The 22,883-nt window shown below is 38.5% G+C and overlaps 1 protein-coding gene across 1 annotated transcript in view; it reads left to right on the top strand.

Annotated features, from left to right (window-relative positions):
* Positions 1 to 22,883, top strand: part of LOC115220253 (leucine-rich repeat protein soc-2 homolog) — a 220,033-nt gene that overhangs the window by 41,162 nt on the left and 155,988 nt on the right. The window contains exon 5 of the mRNA XM_029790346.2: positions 6,745 to 6,849. Within this exon, the coding sequence (XP_029646206.1) occupies positions 6,745 to 6,849 (105 nt within the window). The remainder of the gene's footprint in view (positions 1 to 6,744; positions 6,850 to 22,883) is intronic.

Raw genomic sequence — 22,883 nt, 5'->3', positions numbered from 1 at the left:
AAGCTTTCTGATTCATTCATCCTATGATGTCTTGCCATTACCTGCAAATCTAGTAAGATGGAACATCTCAGAGAATGATATATGCAAATGTGGAAAGGTTTGAACACTGAAACTATCCAACTGTTCACTAGTATTGAATAGGTATAAATGGAGACACATCCTGGTCCTTAAGAACCAAATTGATCTCAACAACAGTGAAAAACAACTGTTGGAAGTACCAACTAGAAATATCATTACCTTCATGCGCTCGGGACAGTAGATCCATTTTCAAAAGAAGAAGAAACTTCCTGTGAGTGACGAAAAGCGGAATGGCTATTGGGAGGTGGTTGCAGATTACCAGGGTGCCATGTACTCTTTCGCATCCCAGTTACAAAAAAAAAATGGACATTTTAATGTGGTGTGAAAGAACAAAAGTTGTGAATCTATTCGAGTTAACGGTTCCTCATGAAGATAACATGGACGCCGCTTGGGCTCAAAAGATTGACCATTATGTAAACCTACTTGAGGAATATTAAGATGCAAGCTGGAAAGCGGAGTATTTTCCAATCGAATTCAGATGTAGAGGATTTGTTGGACACAGTGTGAGGTGACTGTTGTTATCACTTGGCCTAACTCATCGTAAAGTAAATACCACCTTGACCGATATCCAAACTACAGTGGAAAAAGCTAACCACTGGATTTGGTTAAAAAGAGGCAATGAGCGATGGCTAAAAGAATACCGAGCTTTATTTGATAACCAGTTGATCTAGCAAGCAGGGCTTCATATCAGTGAGGGTGGTGGTGCGCAATGATGCTTTCGAGAGGTGGGCCTGGAAACAGCACCCATTCTCTCCTGATGATTCCATATCCCTGCTGGCTTCCAGTATGCAGAGCTTTCGACTGGTAGCACTTGCATGCTCAAGTTGTTTGCAAAGCATATATATGTATGTATGTGTATATATATATATATATATATATATATATATATATATATACCTAAATGGAACACAAACTCAATAGAGGACATTAAAACATTTGGACAGATAGACGATAGAAAAGCAGACAAGAAACAACAATTAGAAGGACAGGCTAAAAAAAGACAGGTCATTCGTGGCTTTCTTTCCTCAGTCAAGTTCCAGACGTCATGACCATTTCTAGTGAAATGGTTCAATCTGGTCCCCCGCCCCAAAAAGTCTAAGCTATGTATATACACGCACACACACACACACACATATATTAGAAGGTTTGGAGATGATGTACAGGTATTATATATTAGAAGAAATGAGGTACTCAGAAATCTGGATGGGTTTATATTTACAGATATTTATTAGTATGTTACATGTTTTTATAAATCATATATCATATATTTAAGTGCTTTCATCCACTCTAGTAGAGTCGTCAGATTGAACTTTTTATAAAAAGAGACAAAATTCCTGCAAAAGTTCAATCTGACGACTCTACTAGAGTGGACGAAAGCGCTTATATATGATATATAATTTATAAAAACATGTAACATACTAATAAATATCTGTAAATATAAACCCATCCAGATTTCTGAGTACCTCATTTCTTCTAAGATGTATGTATATATATATCGATGTATGTATGTATGTATATGTATATATATATGTATGTATATGTATATATATATATATATATATATATATATATATATATATATATATATATATATATATATTGTATAATATATAAGTTACAGGTAATGTAACCTTCTAAGGGATAGATGTATCTATACGCACTTCTGGTATTACCTCAGTGTGTATAGTCCTTGTTATAAGGTATACAGTAGTAGGTAATTTAAAAATAAAACCATGGTTTAATGTATAGAGAGAGGATAAGGAATGGAGCAATTAACAGTGAGAAGTGAATCATTGGTGTTTTAAAGTCATTATTTGAAGTCATCTTAAATAATGACTGTAAATTACCATTGATCCACTTCTCACTGTTAATTGCTCCATTTCTTATCCTCTCTCTCGTTCTCTCTCTCTATATATATATGAGTGTAACACACAGACACATACATCTGCAGCAAAAGCATGCCATTACTATTGCACTTCCCCACCCCATGCCTTCCAATTACAGTCCATGTGTTAAAATCCCTACCCACTCTAGCATTAAAGTCACCCAGTAAGATGACTTTGTCTGCCCGAGGGATATTTCTTATAATGCTCTTCAAAGCATGGTAGAAAGAAAGTTTTTCGTCGTCAGTATAGCACATAGTTGGAGCATACACACTCACCAAGGTCATATAATTTCCTTTAGCCAAAGGAATTCTCATGGACATAAGACACTCATTAAATCCGATTGGGACTTCTTCCAACTTGTCCACAAGAGTAGTCTTAACAGCAAATGCCACTCCAGCTTCTCCTCTAAACTCTTCATTCCTCCCTTTCCAAAAGAATGTATATTTTCCACAAGATTCTGTAAGATGACCATCTCCAGGTAATCTCGTCTCAGATAAAGCAACGATGTCAAGATCATAGCGTTGAAGCTCCTTCGCAACAAACGCAGTCCTTCTTTCAGGACATTCAGAGGACTTGCGGTCCAGCAATGTCTGTACATTCCAACAGCCAATATTCACTATTTTCTTTGCACAAAAGTGAAATTAGTCACAAAACATAAAATCTGAGCTGCAGGGATTACCCTGCCTAAAAGACTGAATGTTGATCGTCTTAGGTATAATAGTGTGAAGAGAACTTTACGAGAGGAAATGAATGCTGCAGATATTGGGGAGGATTGGCCGACCCTTAAAAAGTCAGTTTATGATATAGGCAAGAAAGTTCTGGGATTGATACAAAGAAAGCATCAAGATTGGTTCAAAGAAAATGATGAACATATAGATGATTTATTGGCTGATAAAAGACGTACTTTGTCATGCTATTTGTCAGCAAAGCCACAGGAAAGGGAAGTGTTGCATAGGGAACTCAAGGATGTAAAATCACGTGTGAGGCAAAGGCTCTCTCAGATGAGGGATACGTGGTGGAGTAAGAAGGCTGACGAGATACAGGCAGCATCAGATTCCAATAACACAAAGCTGTTGTATGGTCTCTTGCGAGAAGTTTATGGACCGTCTTCCCTGATGACACCACTTCGAAGCAGGGATGGTAAAGAACTTCTTCATGATTCACAAGGAATTCTGCGAAGGTGGCAAGAACACTTTGATGAACTTTTGAATCAGCAGCCTGATACATTGCAGATTGTGTTCTTCCAGAAAGTCAATCTGGCTTTCGTGTGGGACGTGGCACTGCTGATATGATCTTTTCAGCTAGACAGCTTCAGGAAAAGTGTGTGGAACAGGGTCTGGATTTGTATCAGGTTTTTGTCGATCTGACAAAAGCCTTTGATACCGTCAATAGAAAAGCATTGTGGAAAGTCCTCCAGAAACTTGGGTATCCTGAAAAGTTCCTTGCTTTGGTTAGGTCTTTTCATGAAGACATGAATGGTAGGGTGAATGTTAGAGGGAAAATGTCGGAGCCCATTTCAATACAAAATGGAGTGAAACAGGGAGATATTCTGGCACCGACCCTATTTTCCATATATTTCGCGATGGTGTTCTGTATTGCATTCAGAAACTGCAGATACGGTGTTTACGTCCATTATTGAACCTCTGCCAGCATATTTAATATCAGGTGCCTTGCTGCAAAAACAAAGATATTTACCTCTATCATAAGAGACCTTTTGTATGCAGATGATTGTGAGCTAGTAGCACACACACAGATTGATATGCAACACATTTTGAATGCATTCTCTGATACTTGCACTGTCTTAGGATTGACAGTCAATCTCAAGAAAACTGTTGTCATGCATCAACCTGCCCCTGTTAAGCAGTATAGTGTACCAAATATCTATGTGAATGGTAAATGACTTGATGTAGTTGATCCGTTTGTCTACCTGGGAAGCACTATTAATAGATATGGCAATGTGGATGATGAAATTCCGTATAGAATTAGGAAAGCAAGTGTTGCTTTCGGAAGGCTAGAAAAGCGCCTCTGGAGTCGGCGAGACATATGCAGAAAGACAAAGATAAAGGTGTACAAGGCATATGTGCTCCCTTCTCTTCTCTATGCCTGTGAGACATGGGTCACATATCGATACCACCTTAAACAACTGGAACGTTTCCATCAGATGTGCCTCAGACGGGTCTATGGCATTAAGTGGAAGGTCCGCATTAGTGATCTTGAAATATTGGAAGGCTTTCGGTGTGAAAATATAGAAGCTCTTGTGTTAAAGCAAAGGCTCAGATGGAATGGTCATCTGGTCAGAATGAAGGATTCAAGGATGCCAAAACAACTCTTTTATGGAGAGTTAGCTAAAGGAGAACGACTCCACATAAATCAAAAAAGAGGTATAAGGACTTGCTGAAGGCTTCCTTAAGAGATGCTTGCATTTCTCCTGACACATGGGAAGGCATAGCTATTGATCATAGCAAGTGGAGAAGGATTGTGCATGAGGGCACAGCTACTTTTGAGAAATCTCGAGTTGCACATGAGAAAGTAAGGAGGTATGTCAGGAAGGGCATCACTGTTACACTACCAGAAGGGATGGGTCTTCTTTTGATTCTGACCTGCAATGTCTGTGCAAGACCCTGCCTCAGTAAAGCTGGACTCATGAGTCATCTTCATAGTCATAAAACGAGACAGATGAGTGACAACCTGGCCACTGGTGGTGGTGTAACACACCATACTAATCATATCTGTCGGGCATGTGGAAGAGAGTGTAATTCGGCAGGAGGACTTAAACGACATGCAAAGGTACATGAATCCCAGTTACAACTACAGCTGGCTATTACCGGTAAAGGTATTAGTTGCCAATTCTGTACAAGACATTGTAGATCTTTGGCTGAGCTAAAAAGTCACATTCGATCACAGCACCAGTAACAGTTAAGCTTCGTGCAACAGCCATACTCGATATATCGAGGGAGCAACCATAAGATATATATATATATATATAGAGAGAGAGAGTTTTTGAAGTGATGTACAGATATAGTATATTTAGAATAGTTAGTCAGAATGCTGGATGATTGTATATAATTTTTTATTTACACTTTTAGCGCTTTCTTCCTTAATCGGATTTATCAAAAAGTGGTTTAAAGTTAGATTCCTTGGCGTTTTGATATATAAAAAATTTGTGGGGTTTGCCAAGCAAGGGAGAAGAAAGAAGAAAAGATTTTTGAGTAGGAGTTGGAGGTAAAGAGGCATGGCTTTTGTATTAGTATGGTCAGACTTGTTTGTTTAGTAGTTAGTGACCTTTTAGTGCGGGGAAGGAAAAATTATTTTTGCATTTGAATTGGTCAAGGTTTTAATTGAAAACCCAGATGTTGTTTTTGACTTTTTCTGTAAAAATTATAATTGCATTTCCAGGTCTTTTCTATTTTCATCAAATTTGCTTGCTTAGGTATCCATGCTGATATTATAAAAACATTGCTGAAGTTTATATATTTTATCAATGATTACTCGATAATACAAACAAAAAAAAATAAATAAATAAAATAGCATTTTCAACAGTGTGGTGAGCCACTTGCATTTTGAGCTGATATTTGGATGATAATTATGCAACCCAATCTTTTTTAACATGTTTTATGTTGGATATGCTAGAGTTTATATAGAAGGCAAAATCAGTATGAATCTATTAACACATGGTATACAAGGTATTCAGGCTATATTTGGCAGTTTGCACAAAAGGAAAAGAAAACACAATATCCCATTCAAAAATAAAAGTGTGTTACAAAAATCAAAATATATCAATGAGATTATGGTTGAGGAGTAAACGGTTTACTCAAAGCAGTTGACTTCAGCTTCCACCATGGTCTCAAGGCAGCTCCTGGCATATGCTTTCTTCACGGTGGCCCTGAGAATACCTTTGAACACCTCCTTAATCTTTCTCACCAGTAGAAAATGTGGTATCTTTCTCAACTGTGCCCCACACAGAGTAATCCATGAGATTAAAAATGGGGGAATTAGGAAGCAAGAAAGAAGGGATGGTGAAGTCATAAAAATTCTCTGACAACCACTTCTGACTCTTTTGGGTGGTATAGTAAGGAGCTGAATCCTGTTGTCACACATATAGCCTTCCAGCAGCAACCCTCTCCAGCTAAGGTTTGACCAGTCTCCAACAGCTTCACATAGCTATCTAAATTGAGCCTAAGGCTCTGTTCAAATATGTGGGGTGGAATTCCAGTATGCAGACAATCAGAATGCCTGCTGTGTACCTTCCTGCTAGTTATGACTTTGTATTCTCTGTTGCAGCTGTCCTTGTCACAACTTATAGCCTTTACAGTATTCACAGAGCATTGAGCATCAGTCATGATAACAGCATTTTGATACCTGGCACAAATCCTCTTGATAGAGGAAACTCTTTTCCAATATTCAGATGGCTTCCAGTCCTCCATGTCAGCTAACTTTTTCTCTATTACAACTTTAATCTCTCCAAAGCCATTGATCGGTCATCTCTACAAGCTGTTCCTGAAAAAATGAGACTTCTAAAATCATCAAATTCAGCCCAAACATCCAGTATTGCAGCTCAATACTTTTTAGATATTGCTTGTTTTGATAGAATTGCAGAATATACTCATATATTGAACATATGTATAGAGAAACATTTTTCTTCAGTTTTCTATTCATAATGTTTTGGTCAAATATTCCACACACTGGAATATTTGTCAAATGTAGTACTTGTAATATGTATGTTCGTGTGTGTGTGTGTATATATATATATATATATATATATTCCTTTTTCATTCCTTAGGAAGGTTTGCTGTCAAGCCTAACTCAACTCTCCACAATTACATTGTCTCGGAATGTTTTTCAATCCTATCCATCAGGTGGTCCTTCGCAGTTTTGCTCAGCATATGTAAGTATATCCAATTAGATTTTGTTTTATTAACCTATTATATTACATGCCTGTTATATTATATCCCCTTATATTATATGCCCTTTCTTGCAAGCAGAGAGAAAATGGTAAAATAATAGTGACATAACATCCTTAGTTACATTTTATTACATATTCTTAAGTTGTTTGAATAAATATGTTGTTGGTTTTACTTGTTTATGCAATCATAACAATGTATAAGATTTAATATGAGAGTTTGATAAGTTAATTTTCCATAAGAATTGTAAAATCTAATGTTTTGGAACTCGTCTTTTGTTTGAAAGTAATAGTTAAAGTGCTACAGTCATTTGGGCTGAAATAAATATATAGCTACACACACCCACACACATCAACCCCAAAATGATGAAAGGCAAAATCAACCTCAGCAGCTTTTGAACTCAGAATGTAAAGAGTTGGAAGGAATGTTGCAAACCATTTTGTCTGGCACAATAATGATTCTGAAGGCATGTGGTCCAGTGGTTAGGACGTTGCACTCATGATCACTGGATCATAGGTTCACTTCTTGAATCAGGAAGCATGTTGTGTTCTTGAGCAAAACATTTCATTTCACATTGCTCTGCAGGTGGGAGAAGGGCAGAATTGTTGGCGCATCTGCAGAGATGCTTTATGGTCTGTCTATCTTCCAGCTCTCTAGTTTCTGAGTTCAAATCCCACCTGCCTGGAGAAAGCAATTGGAAACTACTCCACTGTTCATATCAAGTCTAGTTATGTTAACTGAAGTTTTGGTAATCTAATTAACTGTCCAGAGTACTGACCCTCTTAGGTTGTGTAGAGAGTGCTAGAGAAGGTTAATATGCACAGGATCTTCCCAAGAGCAAAACACTAATATATGTATGTATAGGCGCAGGCATGGATGTGTTTGTTTGCTTCATAACCACTTTGTTCTGGGTCCAACTTCACTTAGGTAAGTGTCTTCTACAGTTCTGGGCTGACCAAAATAGTGTGAGTGGATTTGGTAGATGGAAATGGAAAGAAACCTGTCATGCATGTAATCTAGCAGTTCAGTAAAAAAAGATCAATACTAAAGTTAGAAAAAATTAGTACTGGGGCCATTCTGTTTGAGTAAACCCTTCGAAGTGGTGCCCCATCATGGCTACAGTCTAATGACTGAAACATGTAAAAGGTAAAAGATGTATGTGTGTGTGTGTGTTTGTATATATATATATATATATATATATATATATATATATGTGCATACATTTTTTTACCTTATATATATATTGGGTTGTCCGGAAAGTTCATGCCGATTTATAGGAGCTTACCTTTCGACTTATTTTAGAATATGGTTGAGTCCATAAAAAAGGATTTGACTACACCTCCATTTAGAGCACAGTTTAAGCTATCTTTTCGTGGAAGAAGGTTTATGTTCCTATAACCTGTGTTAATTCTGTAACCCTTTAAAATGGAAGATAAGAAAGTTCATTTTCAGCACTTGATGCTTTTCTTTTTCTGTAAAGGGAAAAATGCCTCACAAGCAACCAAAGAAATATGCGCAGTTTACGGTGATGTTTCTTTATCCGAAAGAACTGTACGAAAGTGGTTTGCAAGGTTCCGAGCAGGAGATTGTAGCCTTATTGATAAAGAGTGATCAGGAAGACCATCCACTACAGATGATGACCAAATCAAATCATTAATTGAGAATAACCCACATTGCACAACCCGAAAATTGGTAGAAAGCCTCAACCTATCAAAATCCGTCATTCATGAACATCTGGTAAAGCTTGGGTACACAAATCACTACAATATTTGGGTACCACATGAGTTGAGTGAGAAGAACCTTTTGGATCACATTTCCATCTGTGATTCACTTTATAAACGGAATGAAAACGTGCCTTTTTTAAAGCAAATTGTGACAGGTGATGAGAAATGGATTGTCTACTGAAATGTTCAGAGAAAGCAATCCTGGAGTAAGCGACATGAGCCACGATTAGCCACCCCAAAAGAGGGTCTTCACACTAAAAACAGCTTGCTTTGTGTCTGGTGGGATTGGAAAGGAATTCTGTACTATGATCTTCTCCCAAGTAACCAGACAATTAATTCTGAGAAATACTGCACACAGCTGGACGAGTTAAAAGCAGCAATTCAAGAGAAACATCCAGTATTGGCCAACAGGAAGGGTGTTGTTTTCCAACATGATAATGCAAGACCGCACGTTTCTTTGGGAACCAGACAAAAATTGCTGCAGCACGGCTGGGATGTGTTACCCCACCCTCCATATTCGCCAAATATTGTTCCTTCGGATTTCAACTTATTCACATCTCTGCAGAATAGTCTTAATAGTAAAAATTTCAATTCCTTGGATCACGTAAAAAGATACCTTGATGAATTCTTTGCCATGAAACCACCTCAATTCTGGGAAGAGGGTATTTTCAAGTTAAAGGAAAGATGGAGACACATTGTGCAACAAAGTGGTTTATATCTGGTTGATTAAAAATGTAATGGCAAGTATTTATTGACCTTTTTCTTTCCTCTAAAAATCGATGCGAACTTTCCTGACAACCCAATATATATAAATATATATATATGGTGGCATGTAAAAAGCACCAATCCGATCATGGCCGTTGCCAGCCTCGCGTGGCACCTGTGCCAGTGGCACGAAAAAAGCACCCACTACACTCACGGAGTGGTTGCTGTTAGGGAGGGCATCCAGCTGTAGAAACACTGCCAGATCAGACTGGAGCCTGGTGCAGCCTTCTGGCTTCCCAGATCCCGGTCAAACTCACCAACCCATGGAAAACGGATGTTAAACGATGATGATGATGATATATATTTCTGAAACCCCCCCCCCCCCCACATAAAAAGCACCATCCGAACGTGGCCGATGCCAGACCCCTCTGGCACCTGTGCAGGTGGCACGTAAAAAACGCCCACTACACTCGCGGAGTGGTTGGCGTTAGGAAGGGCATCCAGCTGTAGAAACACTGCCAGATCAGACTGGAGCCTGGTGCAGCCTTCTGGCTTCCCAGATCCCGGTCAAACTCACCAACCTATGGAAAACGGATGTTAAACGATGATGATGATGATATATATATATATAATAAGTATGTTTTAAAATGCCACTGCCTTGACAGAAATTAATAATGCACATTATGAACTCATTTCTAATTTAGGAATGCTAGACAGAACTCAACCTTACTCACCAAAATCTCCCACTGTACCCTTAGGGACCATAAGATAGATTTCCAGTCGAAACCTTCTATTAGAATAATTTGCCCTGCAAAATCTGATTTGGGCAGAATCATAAAATCCATAATTGACAGAATTGTCCCTTTGGTTAAGCATAATGTTGCATTACCCTTATGGAACTCTACCAGAGATGTGATCTCTTGGTTCCATTCCCTTATTGATAAAAACATCCACTAGTTCAATATTTCAAATTACTATGCATCGATCTCCTCTATTTTGCTTAACAAAGTATTAATATTCACCTGTTATTTAACTGACATCCCAGGATGACCTTGATCAAAATTCGGTAAGGACTAATTCCATGAGCCTATTCAATATAATGAAGACTCAACACAGATTATGGATTTAGTGGGCCTGTATCTCCTTGCGAAAATAAAAGTAACTTCCCTAATCTCTCTGGGGGTTTATATAGCGACGATGCCATATTTATTGCACATGGTCTGTCAAATCCCCCTGCTGAAATGGTAAAAAGGAATTAACAGAAATTTTTTTTTAATTTTTTTAATCTTGATATCATTTTCGATATCAACTCCAAAGTGGCTAATTTCCTCGATGTAACATTAGACTTGAACATGGAGCTTTACTATCCATCCCGAAAGCCAAACCAAACCCTCCAGTATATCAACATTTCCTCTAATCACCCTAGCTTAACTATTAGCATTGTAGTCACTATCTCTATTAGGGTGTCAAATCTATCTGCTAACAAGGAAATCTTCAATCAATACATCTTTATATATAATAATGCCTTGAAATTAAGTGGGATTCATAAAAGTATCTACTATATACCAGATACTAAATTAAAAAGAAAGATCGCAAATATTAATCCTTATAATAGCATAGGTATAAGCAGAGTAGGTCATCTAAATGATACTAGCACAAATCAACCACATGTTAACCATTTCGTTACTATATTTCTGACCAAAATACACCGCTCCTGAGTTTCAATTAAATTCTAAAATAATCATGAATTTAGGCTTGTTTCATTAAATAACTGTAACTTTTTTACTTATCAACATATTAATGTGGTATTTGGAACATAATTAAAGAAAGGATTCTTAATCAATTCTATTGCATAACTTTTGTCTCAAAGTGACTTTAATTATGAGAGCTCAAAATCTCTCGTGGAAGCGCCATCCAACCAAAATGCAAATATATGGGAAACTACCACCTGTGTCATCTCTTGTGAAAGGTAGGAGAGTCCAGTTTGCTGGACATTGTTGTAGAGCTGAAAAAGAAGTAATTTCTACTCTTCTCCTCTGGGAGCCATCTACTCGCAATACCAGAGGGCGCACACTCTCCTACCCTGATGTAATCTCCAGGGATACAGGCATCCAGCAACAGGACCTCCGTAATGCCATGATGGACCGTGAAGTCTGGCGTAGCATGGTAAATTCCATTGTCTCGACCACGGTCGAACAATGATGAATAATGATGATGACTTTAATTACAGGTAAATTGAGCAAAAGGTAAAATTATTAAAATTTTGTTTAAACATCACCATAGAAAATGAATCAGCAGCTAATAGTCAAATGGGTATGCAACAAAATTTTGAAAAAAGAAGAATTGTGCACATCACTAGATCATCAGTTGAATTTAATGCACAACAGGTGTACCATAAAGGTGGAATAAACTGAAATACTGGAATCCACTGCAAGTTTGACCGAACTAAAGAAATCAGTCAAAAAATAATATACGGCCCTGGTTATGGTATCATCATCATCATCGTTTAACGTCCGTTTTCCGCGCTAGCACGGGTTGGACGGTTTCGACCGGGGTCTGGGGAGCTAGGGACTGCCCCAGGCTCCAGTCTAGTCTGGCAGTGTTTCTACAGCTGGATGCCCTTCCTAACGCCAACCACTCCGCGAGTGTAGTGGGCGTTTTTTACGTGCCACCTGCACAGGTGCCAGAGGGGTCTGGCATCGGCCACGTTCGGATGGTGCTTTTTATGTGGTGGGGGGGTGCAGAAATATATAGGGGAGCACCAGTGGGGAGGGGTGGTTCAGAGAAATGATGACAGGTTCTAGGCAAGTAGAACGTAGGATATCAAGAGAGGGGTAATGCATGGTGAAATAGCGTGTTGAAGAGGGGGGTTCGAAGCGTAGACACCTATAATGGTGGTGGGAGAAGCGACATCCGGTATAGATGGAACAAAAATATAGAGATATCCGGTATTGGTGGTGGGGGTGGGCAAGGGCGGGTGCACCGGGAATATGCGAAGGTTGAACTTTAGAGAAACGGGCGGGAATGGCGATGTTTTTAGGGTGGCATATAGAAAGAAAAGGAAAGCAAAGCAGATTGGTGGTTATAAGTTCAAAACCTTTAAACGGTAGACAAATGTATGTATGTATGAAAAAGAAGGGAGAAAATCTTCTTAGCTTGCTTATGGACATCGCTGTAAGTCGGGGAAGAAATGATAGTGAATGGTGGAGATCGAATTAAAGGATTGAAGGTTGAACTTCAGAGAAGGAAGTGATAAATTCCAGACCACATCGTTCCCTAGGCCATGCTGACTAACATTATTTTCCCTGTATAAAAACTAAATCCACAGCAGTACCCAGTATTTGCTTCACAAATTTTCCGAAATTTGATCCCCCATTTTGTGTTTGTTTACAATCTGCGTAAATTTGTTTCCGTAGTGATCACTTCAAACAATAACTTCCAGATCACATCGTACCCTAAGCCATGCTGACTAATACTATTTTCCCTGTATAAAAACTAAATCCTCAACAGTAACCAGTATTTGCTTCACAAATTTTCCAAACTTTGATCCCCCATTTTGTGTTTCTTTACAATCTGCGTAAATTTGTTTCCGACGTGATCGCTCCAAACAAGCATACTGAAAAAAATAAGGTCTAATGATTTCGCTTCTAAGAAAGACTATAGATAAACTATCTCCTCAGAAAAATTGCTAATAAAAACATTATTAAAGTTTTTTACTACATTCCGATGTAAAATCGTCTTTGCTGTCGCCATCACTGCTTTGTTTCTTCGGAATCACTGCTTTCAGTTAACGGATAAAAAAATATCCTATTAATTATTGTACACCACGTGCTTTTGACCGCATTCATTCTTTTTCTCGATATCTCCCTATTTTCCGTTGAAAAAGCTTTAAATTCGGAATCAATGCTTGATAACATGAAACTCCTATCCATTTTCAAAGTTGAAGAAAAATCGATGCCGAAAACAATGTGGAAAAAAATCTCCCAAAATTCAGGGAAGTTCGGATGGTTTTCTTGTGTGCCACTGGCACTGGTACCCCAAAGATACAAATTCCATTGATGTTCATCTATTTTGATTTGTTTTGATTTTGATTTTCACTTGCCTCAGCAGGTCTTCACAAGTGTCACAAGAAGGAAGGTATGCACAGGTGGACTGACTACGTCCCAGGTAGGGGCCACGGGTTATGGCCTGACTAGTCTTGCCGGATCTTCGGAAGGTGTTTCTATGTGCCACCGACACAGGTGCCAGATGAGGCTGGCGAACGTCCACGATCGGATGGTGTTTGTTACGTGCCCACAGCACGGAGGCCAGTCGATGCGGTACTGGCTACGGCCACGTTCGGATAGTTTTCTTGTGTGCCACCGGTACTGGTACCACAAAGATACAAATTCCATTGATGTTCATCTATTTTGATTTGATTTGATTTTCACTTGCCTCAACAGGTCTTCACAAGTGTCACAAGAAGGAAGGTATGCACAGGTGGACTGAATACGTCCCAGGTAGGGGCCACGGGTTATGGCCTGACTAGTCTTGCCGGGTCTTCGGATGGTGTTTTTATGTGCCACCGACACAGGTGCCAGATGAGGCCACGATCGGATGGTGTTTGTTGTGCCCACAGCACGGAGGCCAGTCGATGCGGTACTGGCTACGGCCACATTCGGATGGTTTTCTTGTGTGCCACCTGCACTGGTACCACAAAGATACAAATTCCATTGATGTTCATCTATTTTGATTTGTTTTGATTTTCACTTGCCTCAGCAGGTCTTCACAAGTGTCACAAGAAGGAAGGTATGCACAGGTGGACTGACTACGTCCCAGGTAGGGGCCACGGGTTATGGCCTGACTTGTCTTGCCGGGTCTTCTCATGCACAGCATACTTCCATAGGTCTCGGTCTCTAGTCATTTCCTTGGTGAGACCTAAAGTTCGAAGGTCGTGCTTCACCACCTCGTCCCAGGTTTTCCTGGGTCTACCTCTTCCACAGGTTCCCTCAACTGCTAGGGTGTAGCACTTTTGCACACAACTATCTTCAGCCATTCTCGTCACATGACCATACCAGCGCAGCCGTCTCTCTTGCACACCACAACTGACGCTTCTTAGGTTCAACTTTTCTCTCAAGGTACTTATACTCTGACGATTATGAACACTGACATTACACATCCATTGGAGCATACTGGCTTCATTTCTTGCGAGCTTACGCATATCCTCAGCAGTCACGGCCCATGTTTCACTACCATGTAGCATGGCTGTACGTACACATGCATCATACAGTCTGCCTTTTACTCTGAGCGAGAGGCCTTTTGTCACCAGCAGGGGTAAGAGCCAGTACCGTATCGACTGGCCATCATGCTGTGGGCACATAACAAACACCATCCGATCGTGGCCGTTCGCCAGCCTCATCTGGCACCTGTGTCGGTGGCACATAAAAACACCATCCGAAGACCCAGCAAGACTAGTCAGGCCATAACCCGTGGCCCCTACCTGGGACGTAGTCAGTCCACCTGTGCATACCTTCCTTCTTGTGACACTTGTGAAGACCTGTTGAGGCAAGTGAAAATCAAATCAAATCAAAACAAATCAAAATAGATGAACATCAATGGAATTTGTATCTTTGTGGTACCAGTGCCGGTGGCACACAAGAAAACCATCCGAACGTGGCCATAGCCAGTACCGCATCGACTGGCCTCCGTGCTGTGGGCACGTAACAAACACCATCCGATCGTGGGCGTTCGCCAGCCTCATCTGGCACCTGTGTCGGTGGCACATAAAAACACCATCCGAAGACCCGGCAAGACTAGTCAGGCCATAACCCGTGGCCCCTACCTGGGACGTAGTCAGTCCACCTGTGCATACCTTCCTTCTTGTGACACTTGTGAAGACCTGTTGAGGCAAGTGAAAATCAAATCAAATCAAAATAGATGAACATCAATGGAATTTGTATCTTTGTGGTACCAGTACCGGTGGCACACAAGAAAACTATCCAAACGTGGCCGTAGCCAGTACCGCATCGACTGGCCTCCGTGCTGTGGGCACGTAACAAACACCATCTGATCGTGGACGTTCGCCAGCCTCATCTGGCACCTGTGTCGGTGGCACATAAAAACACCATCCGAGCATGGCCGTTCGCCAGCCTCGTCTGGCACCTGTGTCGGTGGCACATAAAATCACCCACTACACTCTCGGAGTGGTTGGCGTTAGGAAGGGCATCCAGCTGTAGAAACACTGCCAGATCTGACTGGCCTGGTGCAGCCTTCGGGCTCCCCAGACCCCAGTTGAACCGTCCAACCCATGCTAGCATGGAAAGCGGACGTTAAATGATGATGATGATGATGATGATGATCGTTGTACAAAACTGTAGATGAACTGTTTATGAAGTATAATCACGTGTTTTCACGAATGTACTAACGAGATTTGCTCTGATATTCTCATTTAAATATGAATAGGTAATTACGGGCGGTTTTGGGCGGCTTGGTCACATGGATCAAAATTGGGGGGGGGGCAGCTTTGGGCAGTTTGGTAACAAAAGGGTTAAACGCTTTAGGCCAAAAAATCATAGGTGTTATAATAATTATAAGTATAAACTTCCTACTCCCGAGACTTCTAATACAATTAGAAATTCTAAATGCAGAATACGTGAAATTATTTGGTTTGCCACTCCTTTCTCACTTAGGGTTAGGAATCTACTTAGATTGTTTTTTAAAATCTTACAATCTATCAGGTCATCCCATAAAGTCGTCCCATAAGTTCAGGTCATCCCATAAGTTCTGTCTGAATTTTGAATAAAGAAAACAAGTGATCAAATGTTATATTTAATTGAAATTTAATAATCTATGTAATTTCCCTGATTATCTATGACTTCCTTCCATCTATTTATAAGCTTTTTAATCCCATCAACGTAAAACTCTTTTGGTTTCAAAGCGAAAAACTCTGAAATGTCAGTTTCGACCTCCTCCTGGCTTGCGAAAGTTATGTCCCCAAATGCTTCTGTAAACTACAAAACAAATGGTAGTCTGAAGGAGCAAGGTCAGGAAAATAAGGTGGGAGAAATTTTTTCCCAACCAAGCTCTTTGATCTTCTGTGATGCACTGTCCTGATGAAACGGCACTCCTTTTCGATTCACTAAAGTGGGTCTTTTTTTTCTTCAAAGTTTGGTTTAAATGCTCTAATTGCTGACACTAGACTTGAGCATTGATTGTTGCATTAGGTGGTAACAATTCAAAGTGATTTCTCCTTTGTAATCCGTCCAGATAGAGAGAAGAACCTTTTTTCCATGAAGTTCCCTTCTCGCTTGCAGTTGAGCTTTTTCCCTTTTACCAAGCCACTGTTTACGACGTTTAACATTTCGATAGAAGTTCCATTTTTCATCACAAGTCTATCCAAAAAGGGTGAAATGAGTTCACGAGAATGGAGAGAAGAGCAGATGTCAACTCGGGGTTTGCGGTTCCCTTTGGACAATTCACGAGACACCCATTTTCCAAGTTTAGGAACCTTTCCAAGTTGTTGAAGATGACGATAAACAGTTGTATGGTTTGAACTATGTTTTATTGCCAATTCTTCAACTGATAATGCAGGATTTTCTTCAAGTAATGCCTCAAGGAGCTTATCATCAAACTCAACTGGACATCCTGTTCGATCTTCATCTTGAAGGCTGAAATCTCCACTTCTGAATTTTGCAAACCAACTTCTGCAAGTTCTTTCATTCAAGCATTCTTTCCCATAAACTGAGTGTATATTTCGCATTGCTTCAGCTGCAGAGTTTCCTTTTTGTACTCATAAAGCATTCTGTGCCTCAAATGCTCTTTGGATACTTCCATGTTAGAAAGGGTTTTAATCAAAGAAATTTTGATTCTATTATTCTGTAAAATATTTAATTAGTTTAAATGTACACAGATGCATAAAAATAATTTTAAATTCCATTAGACATTCTAAAATACTATTAAATTTCATTCAATTTCTAAAAAAGGTAAAAATCAGACAGAACTTATGGGATGAACTGATACCTTCCTGAAGTATCACAAATATTATGCCATTTCTAATAAATCTACTGTAAAATTCTCACATTCTGCAATACCTAACTTAGGAACAATAATAGCTTCTATAAATAGGGATAAAATTAAATGTATCATGAATAAGGACAACAATAGTGTAACTAATAACGATAACTTAAGGGAAGAGCTATATACTGATGAAATAAAGGATATAGCTAAAAATCAGGACAACAATAATGCTTTAAAACTAGCATAACATACTAATGGAAATAAGGGTAACACCAAGGTATCAACCCCAAATACTAATATAACAAATAGTAATAATCAAACTTTAATGAATTAGAGTTATACCCCAATCTAATGATGTTGATAATGCTGGCAATATAAAAAAGAACATTAATAGTAGTGCGCCACTGAATAAAATATGTAACTTCAGGATCCCCAAAACCTGTCCACTTATAGGATCATGTCTTTGATACAGTGTTGTGTATAAATGTATAGTAAGCATACCCAATAGACAAAACAAGATATATAGGTAGTACAATAGATTTCAAAAGGAGATATAGGGCCCATCTGAATTCCTTTTCAACCCTAAGTATAAGAATTCTACTACCTTAGTGGCCTATATAAATAAACTTAGGAATATAACTTATTTTATGGCCTCTCATGGTCCATAATTGTGAGGGCTCCCTCATATGGTAATGGTTCCGATAGGTGTACATTGTGTGTAAGAGAATCGTATCTAATCCTTAAATTATAAAATGCTAATATGTTAAATATGTTTTCAGATGTGGTTCCCTCATGTAGCCATAAATTTCACTTGACATTTCTAAAAACCTATAAAGTTAAATCTACTAAGTAATTGAATTAGAATCATGTTTATATGTATAATTGTGATTCCCAAGTATTTGGATACTTCCTCTCATAGCAAACTTGTGATCATTTGCATACAAGCTGTAAAACATTTTATTAGGAATTTTTGAAATAGCTGTAGATGGAACATCCTCCAATGTTTGGATCCTATTTTATTTATGTTTTCCTTAACCTTGATATCTAACATAATTTCTATTTTATATTCTGTATGTATAGACAATATAGGCAGTTTGCCATTTTAAAAGTTGACATTTTTATTCCTATATTTATCAACCTCTCATTCACTTTGAACCTCCTATATTTATCATACATAACTCCTTACATGTAAATTTTATTTATATGTAATTTTATGTGTTTTTATATATTTCTTCTATATTTTCATGTATGTTTGGTTTTATTCTTCATACCCTTGGAGAATCTTCATGTTTGTACATGCATCATTTACGTTAATGTGTATAAATATATATGATTCAACTACTTGATTGAATGTTTTCATTTATGCGTTTGGGAATCTGTTTGCCTATGATTTGCATTTTCAATTTTCTCTACTCTGTATTATATATATATGTGTATGTATATGTATGTATATATATATATATATATATATATATATATACGTGTATGTATATGTATGTATATGTATGTGTATATATATATATATATATATATATATATATAATAAATATTAGGGAATAAATCCAAATTTACAGGGAAAAAATCAGATTTAGGATTAAATCCAATTTTATAGTAAAATATTATAAAATATTATTAGAGACAAAACCACTATTTTGCAAAACAAACAAGGAAAGACTTAATCAATACATAAAATTTTAATAAATAGTCACTATTTATTAAAATTTTATGTATTGATTAAGTCTTTCCTTGTTTGTTTTGCAAAATAGTGGTTTTGTCTCTAATAATATTTTATATATATATATATATATATATATATATATATATATATATCCATACATACAAACATACAACTTTTTGTCCACTTCAGCAAAGTAAATATATACGTGCTGTTGACAATTTCTTTTTCTTCTTTGGATTTTTTCCTTTCTCATTTCTGATGAAGAGCTATGCTCGAAACATCAGAAATTCTCTTTTTACTAAGCATCAAACTAATACATTCCTTGTGCACGTCTACTTGTTGTCTGTTAATTTTATTGTTCGTTTATTTGAATTTCATCATCATCATCATTTAGTTTCCATTGTCCCTGCTGTCGTGGGTTGGATGGCTTGACCAGGGCTGGCAAGCAGCAAGGCTGCTCTAGGCTCCAGTTTGATGTGACATGGTTTCTATGGCTGGATGCCCTTCCTAACGCCAATCACTCCAAGATTGTAATTGGGTGTTTTTACGTGCCACCGGCATGAATGCCATTTGTGTGACACCAGTACCTGCCATGACTGCAATTTTGCTCGGCTTGATGGGTCTTCTTCTCGAGCATGACAGTGCCAACGGTCTCAGCCATTGCCTCTGAGTGGCCCAACATTCAAAAATAGTTCAACCACTTTCCCTCTGTGGTACCCAACACTCAAGAGAAGCTCGGCCACTTTGCCTCCATGAGGCCCAATGCTTGGAAAGGTGCTCTTTACGTGACACAAGCATCAGCAACAACTAAAATTTTGCTTGGCTTGACAGGTCTTCTCAAGCACAGCATATCACCAATGATCTTGGTCACTAGTCATTGCCTCTGTGAGACCTAAAGTTCGAAGATCATGCTTCATCACCTCATCCCATGTCTTCCTGGGTCTACCTCTACCACGGATTCCCTCCACAGGTAGAGATTGGCACTTCTTTACACAGCTGTCCTCATCCATACACATCCAGTTGTCTCTCTTGCACACCACATCTGTTGCCTCTTATGCCCAACTTTTCTCTCAAGATGCTTGCACTCTGTCGAACATGCACACTGACATTGCACATCCAGCGAAGCATACTGGCTTCATTTCTTTGAAGCCTATGCATGTCCTTGGCTGTCACAGCCCATGTTTCACTGCCATGTAGCATAGCTGTTCGCACACAGGCATCATATAATCTACTTTTCACTCTGAGAGAGAGAGGCTCTTTGTTGCTAGTAGAGGTAGAAGCTCTCTGAACTTTGCTCAGCTTAATCTTATTCCCACAGCTATGCTCTCAGAGCATCCACCTCTGCTACTAACTTGGTCACCTAAATAATGGAAGCTATCTACTACCTCTAACTTGCGCCCCTGGCAGTTGATAGTCTATTTTCTGCACATTTTTGGTGTTTATTGTACCTGTGCATCTTCCACTTACAAAAGCTATTTTCCCTGTTAACTATCCTCTGATATTGCTACACCTTTTATATGTCCAAAGCTTACACTGGGTGCATCAGATCGAGCAGGGCCGTTTACTTGAAGGGATTTGCAATTTATCTGCCTTCCTACTTAGACTTTGTTGTTTGCTTGGTTAACTCTGTAGCAATAGCCATTTTAGCCATTTTGAAATATGGCGCGAATTGGCAATATGACATAATGTCATATTGCCATTTTGAAATATGGCGCGAATTGGCAATATGACATAATGTCATATTGCAGAAGAATTATTATTTTCGTTTTTTCAATTGGTTAATATAACTGCTCGTATAAAGATTCTAAAAAGTTTCGTAAAGAATATTTGTAATGGATTTCGATTCTTTTAAGTCAAGTTGAGCAGTTATAAAAACCCTGGATTTGGGGAAAAACTTTAGTGTTTTGTTGGATGTAACTGAACTCCACGACACTCACTCCTTTGAGACATTGGTGATTTTATCCCATGTCCAAAGAAAATAATCACAAGTCTATTTTGATTTGTTGATTAATCTATTAGTTAGATTTACGAATTAGTTAATGAATATATAGTCGTTCTTCTACACGACGAAAATTGTCTTTCCTTTCTAATGTAAATAATATAAAATGTTATATTTATATATTAAAACTAATCAAGAAATGTTTTCTCTTCACGCTTTTTCAACTGTGTATAAATATGCATTTCTGTAATCATTAAATTATATTTTCGTATAGCGGTTAAATGAACACGAAGAAAATATTATACATGTCGTTAATATTCGTAGCGTTTCATGAGTATATTTCTCTATGGCGTTAAATACTTTAGTTCGGATTTGTGTATAATGATTACACTTAAGTTATAAGTGACGTTTTAATCATTATATTCCCCCTTACTCAAAAAAAGCCAAATAAAATAATATAACCTAAGAGAAAGCTTAAGGTAGCATAATAAACCGCTAAAACTCTAAGGCCTTTCTATTCTAGACCTTGCTTCCATACCTAAAACTTCTGCTCTAGTTCTGGTAGTGATTTTGCTATATGTATATTCAAACCAAGACTGGAATTTATGGTAATATTTTTAATTCTGTGGATACAGTTCTTTTGATTCGACATGGAAAATATATTTCATGAGCATAACTTTTATCATAATCGGCATCATCAGCATTTAATGTCCATTTTCCATACTGGCATGGGTTAGCTGGTTTGACAAGAGCTAGCAAACCAAAGGACTGCACCAAGCTCTATTGCCTGCTTTGGTATGGTTTCTACAGCTGGATGCTCTTCCTAACACCAACCACTTTACATTGTATACTAGATGGTTTTTATGTGCCTCCTGCACCAGCCACCTATGGAGGTAGTCTTTGGTAAATTAACTCTGGCCTTTTAATTCCACACCAGAAATTTTTCTCTTATTGTAGTAGAGATTCAGCTGTAAGTACACAGTCATCAGAATAGATGCGCTCTAGAGGACAACCAGCTTTAAATTCCTCTGTAATGGACTGGAGGACTATGATAAACAAGAGGGGGCTGAGACCTGGTGAACTGCTACCTCCACACTAAATTCATTGCTATATTCATTGCTGACTTTCACTTTATTGACAGTATTCCTTGAACAGCTTTCACCAACCACTCTTCTACCCTTGGTGTCTACATTGAGCATGAGATGAGAGAGTTAGGGAGTCTGTCAAAGGCTTTCTCCATGTCAACAAATGCCAAGTACAGAGGTTTATTTTTGGTTAAGTACTTGTCTTACAGATGCTTTATTACCAGGAATATAACATCAGAAGTGCTTCTCTCTGGCACAAAAACAAACTGCATCTCATCTAGGCTAGCTGTCTTCCTAATTAGTTGAGCTATGACCCTTTCTGTAACTTTCATCACCTGGTGCTGTACCTTAATAACTGTAAGTACTTCTGTTTAAGGCATTACCTATCCCTTTGTAGCAGTTGAATATAATGCTGCTACACCAGTCATTGGGTATGATCACTTCCTGGACAACCTGATTAACTAGATTATATCCCACCCCATCTCAATGATAATTCCTGATGAGCTAGGAACTTTCTTTGTCTTCATACTTCATACTCGAATCGCTTCCAGACCTTCCAACCCTGTTTCTTTGCTCTTATGGCCCTGTCTACTACACCATTCCACACCTGTGACATCTTATATGTTGTTGAGGCTTTGCACTCACCACAAATTTGGTCTATAACCCTTAGTACTATATCCCAAAGGAACTTCCAGTTGTCCTCTATGTCATATGTCATTATCTTCTCTTCCTTCTTGTAAAATGCTTCATGTAAGATGTCTCTACATCTCTGTCTATTCATAGGATCCTTAAACTTCCTTCTTTTCTAGACTGGTTTGCTTCTTGGAATCCTTCTAGACTGAGGTCTGAATTCACTAATGTCTAGCCTGTGTTGAGGAGCACATTTTCACAT

The sequence above is a fragment of the Octopus sinensis genome, linkage group LG16 (genome assembly GCF_006345805.1).
Source record: "Octopus sinensis linkage group LG16, ASM634580v1, whole genome shotgun sequence".
NCBI lineage: Eukaryota > Metazoa > Mollusca > Cephalopoda > Octopoda > Octopodidae > Octopus > Octopus sinensis.
Note: the sequence above shows the minus strand (reverse complement) of the source record. Positions and strands in the feature narration are given on the sequence as shown.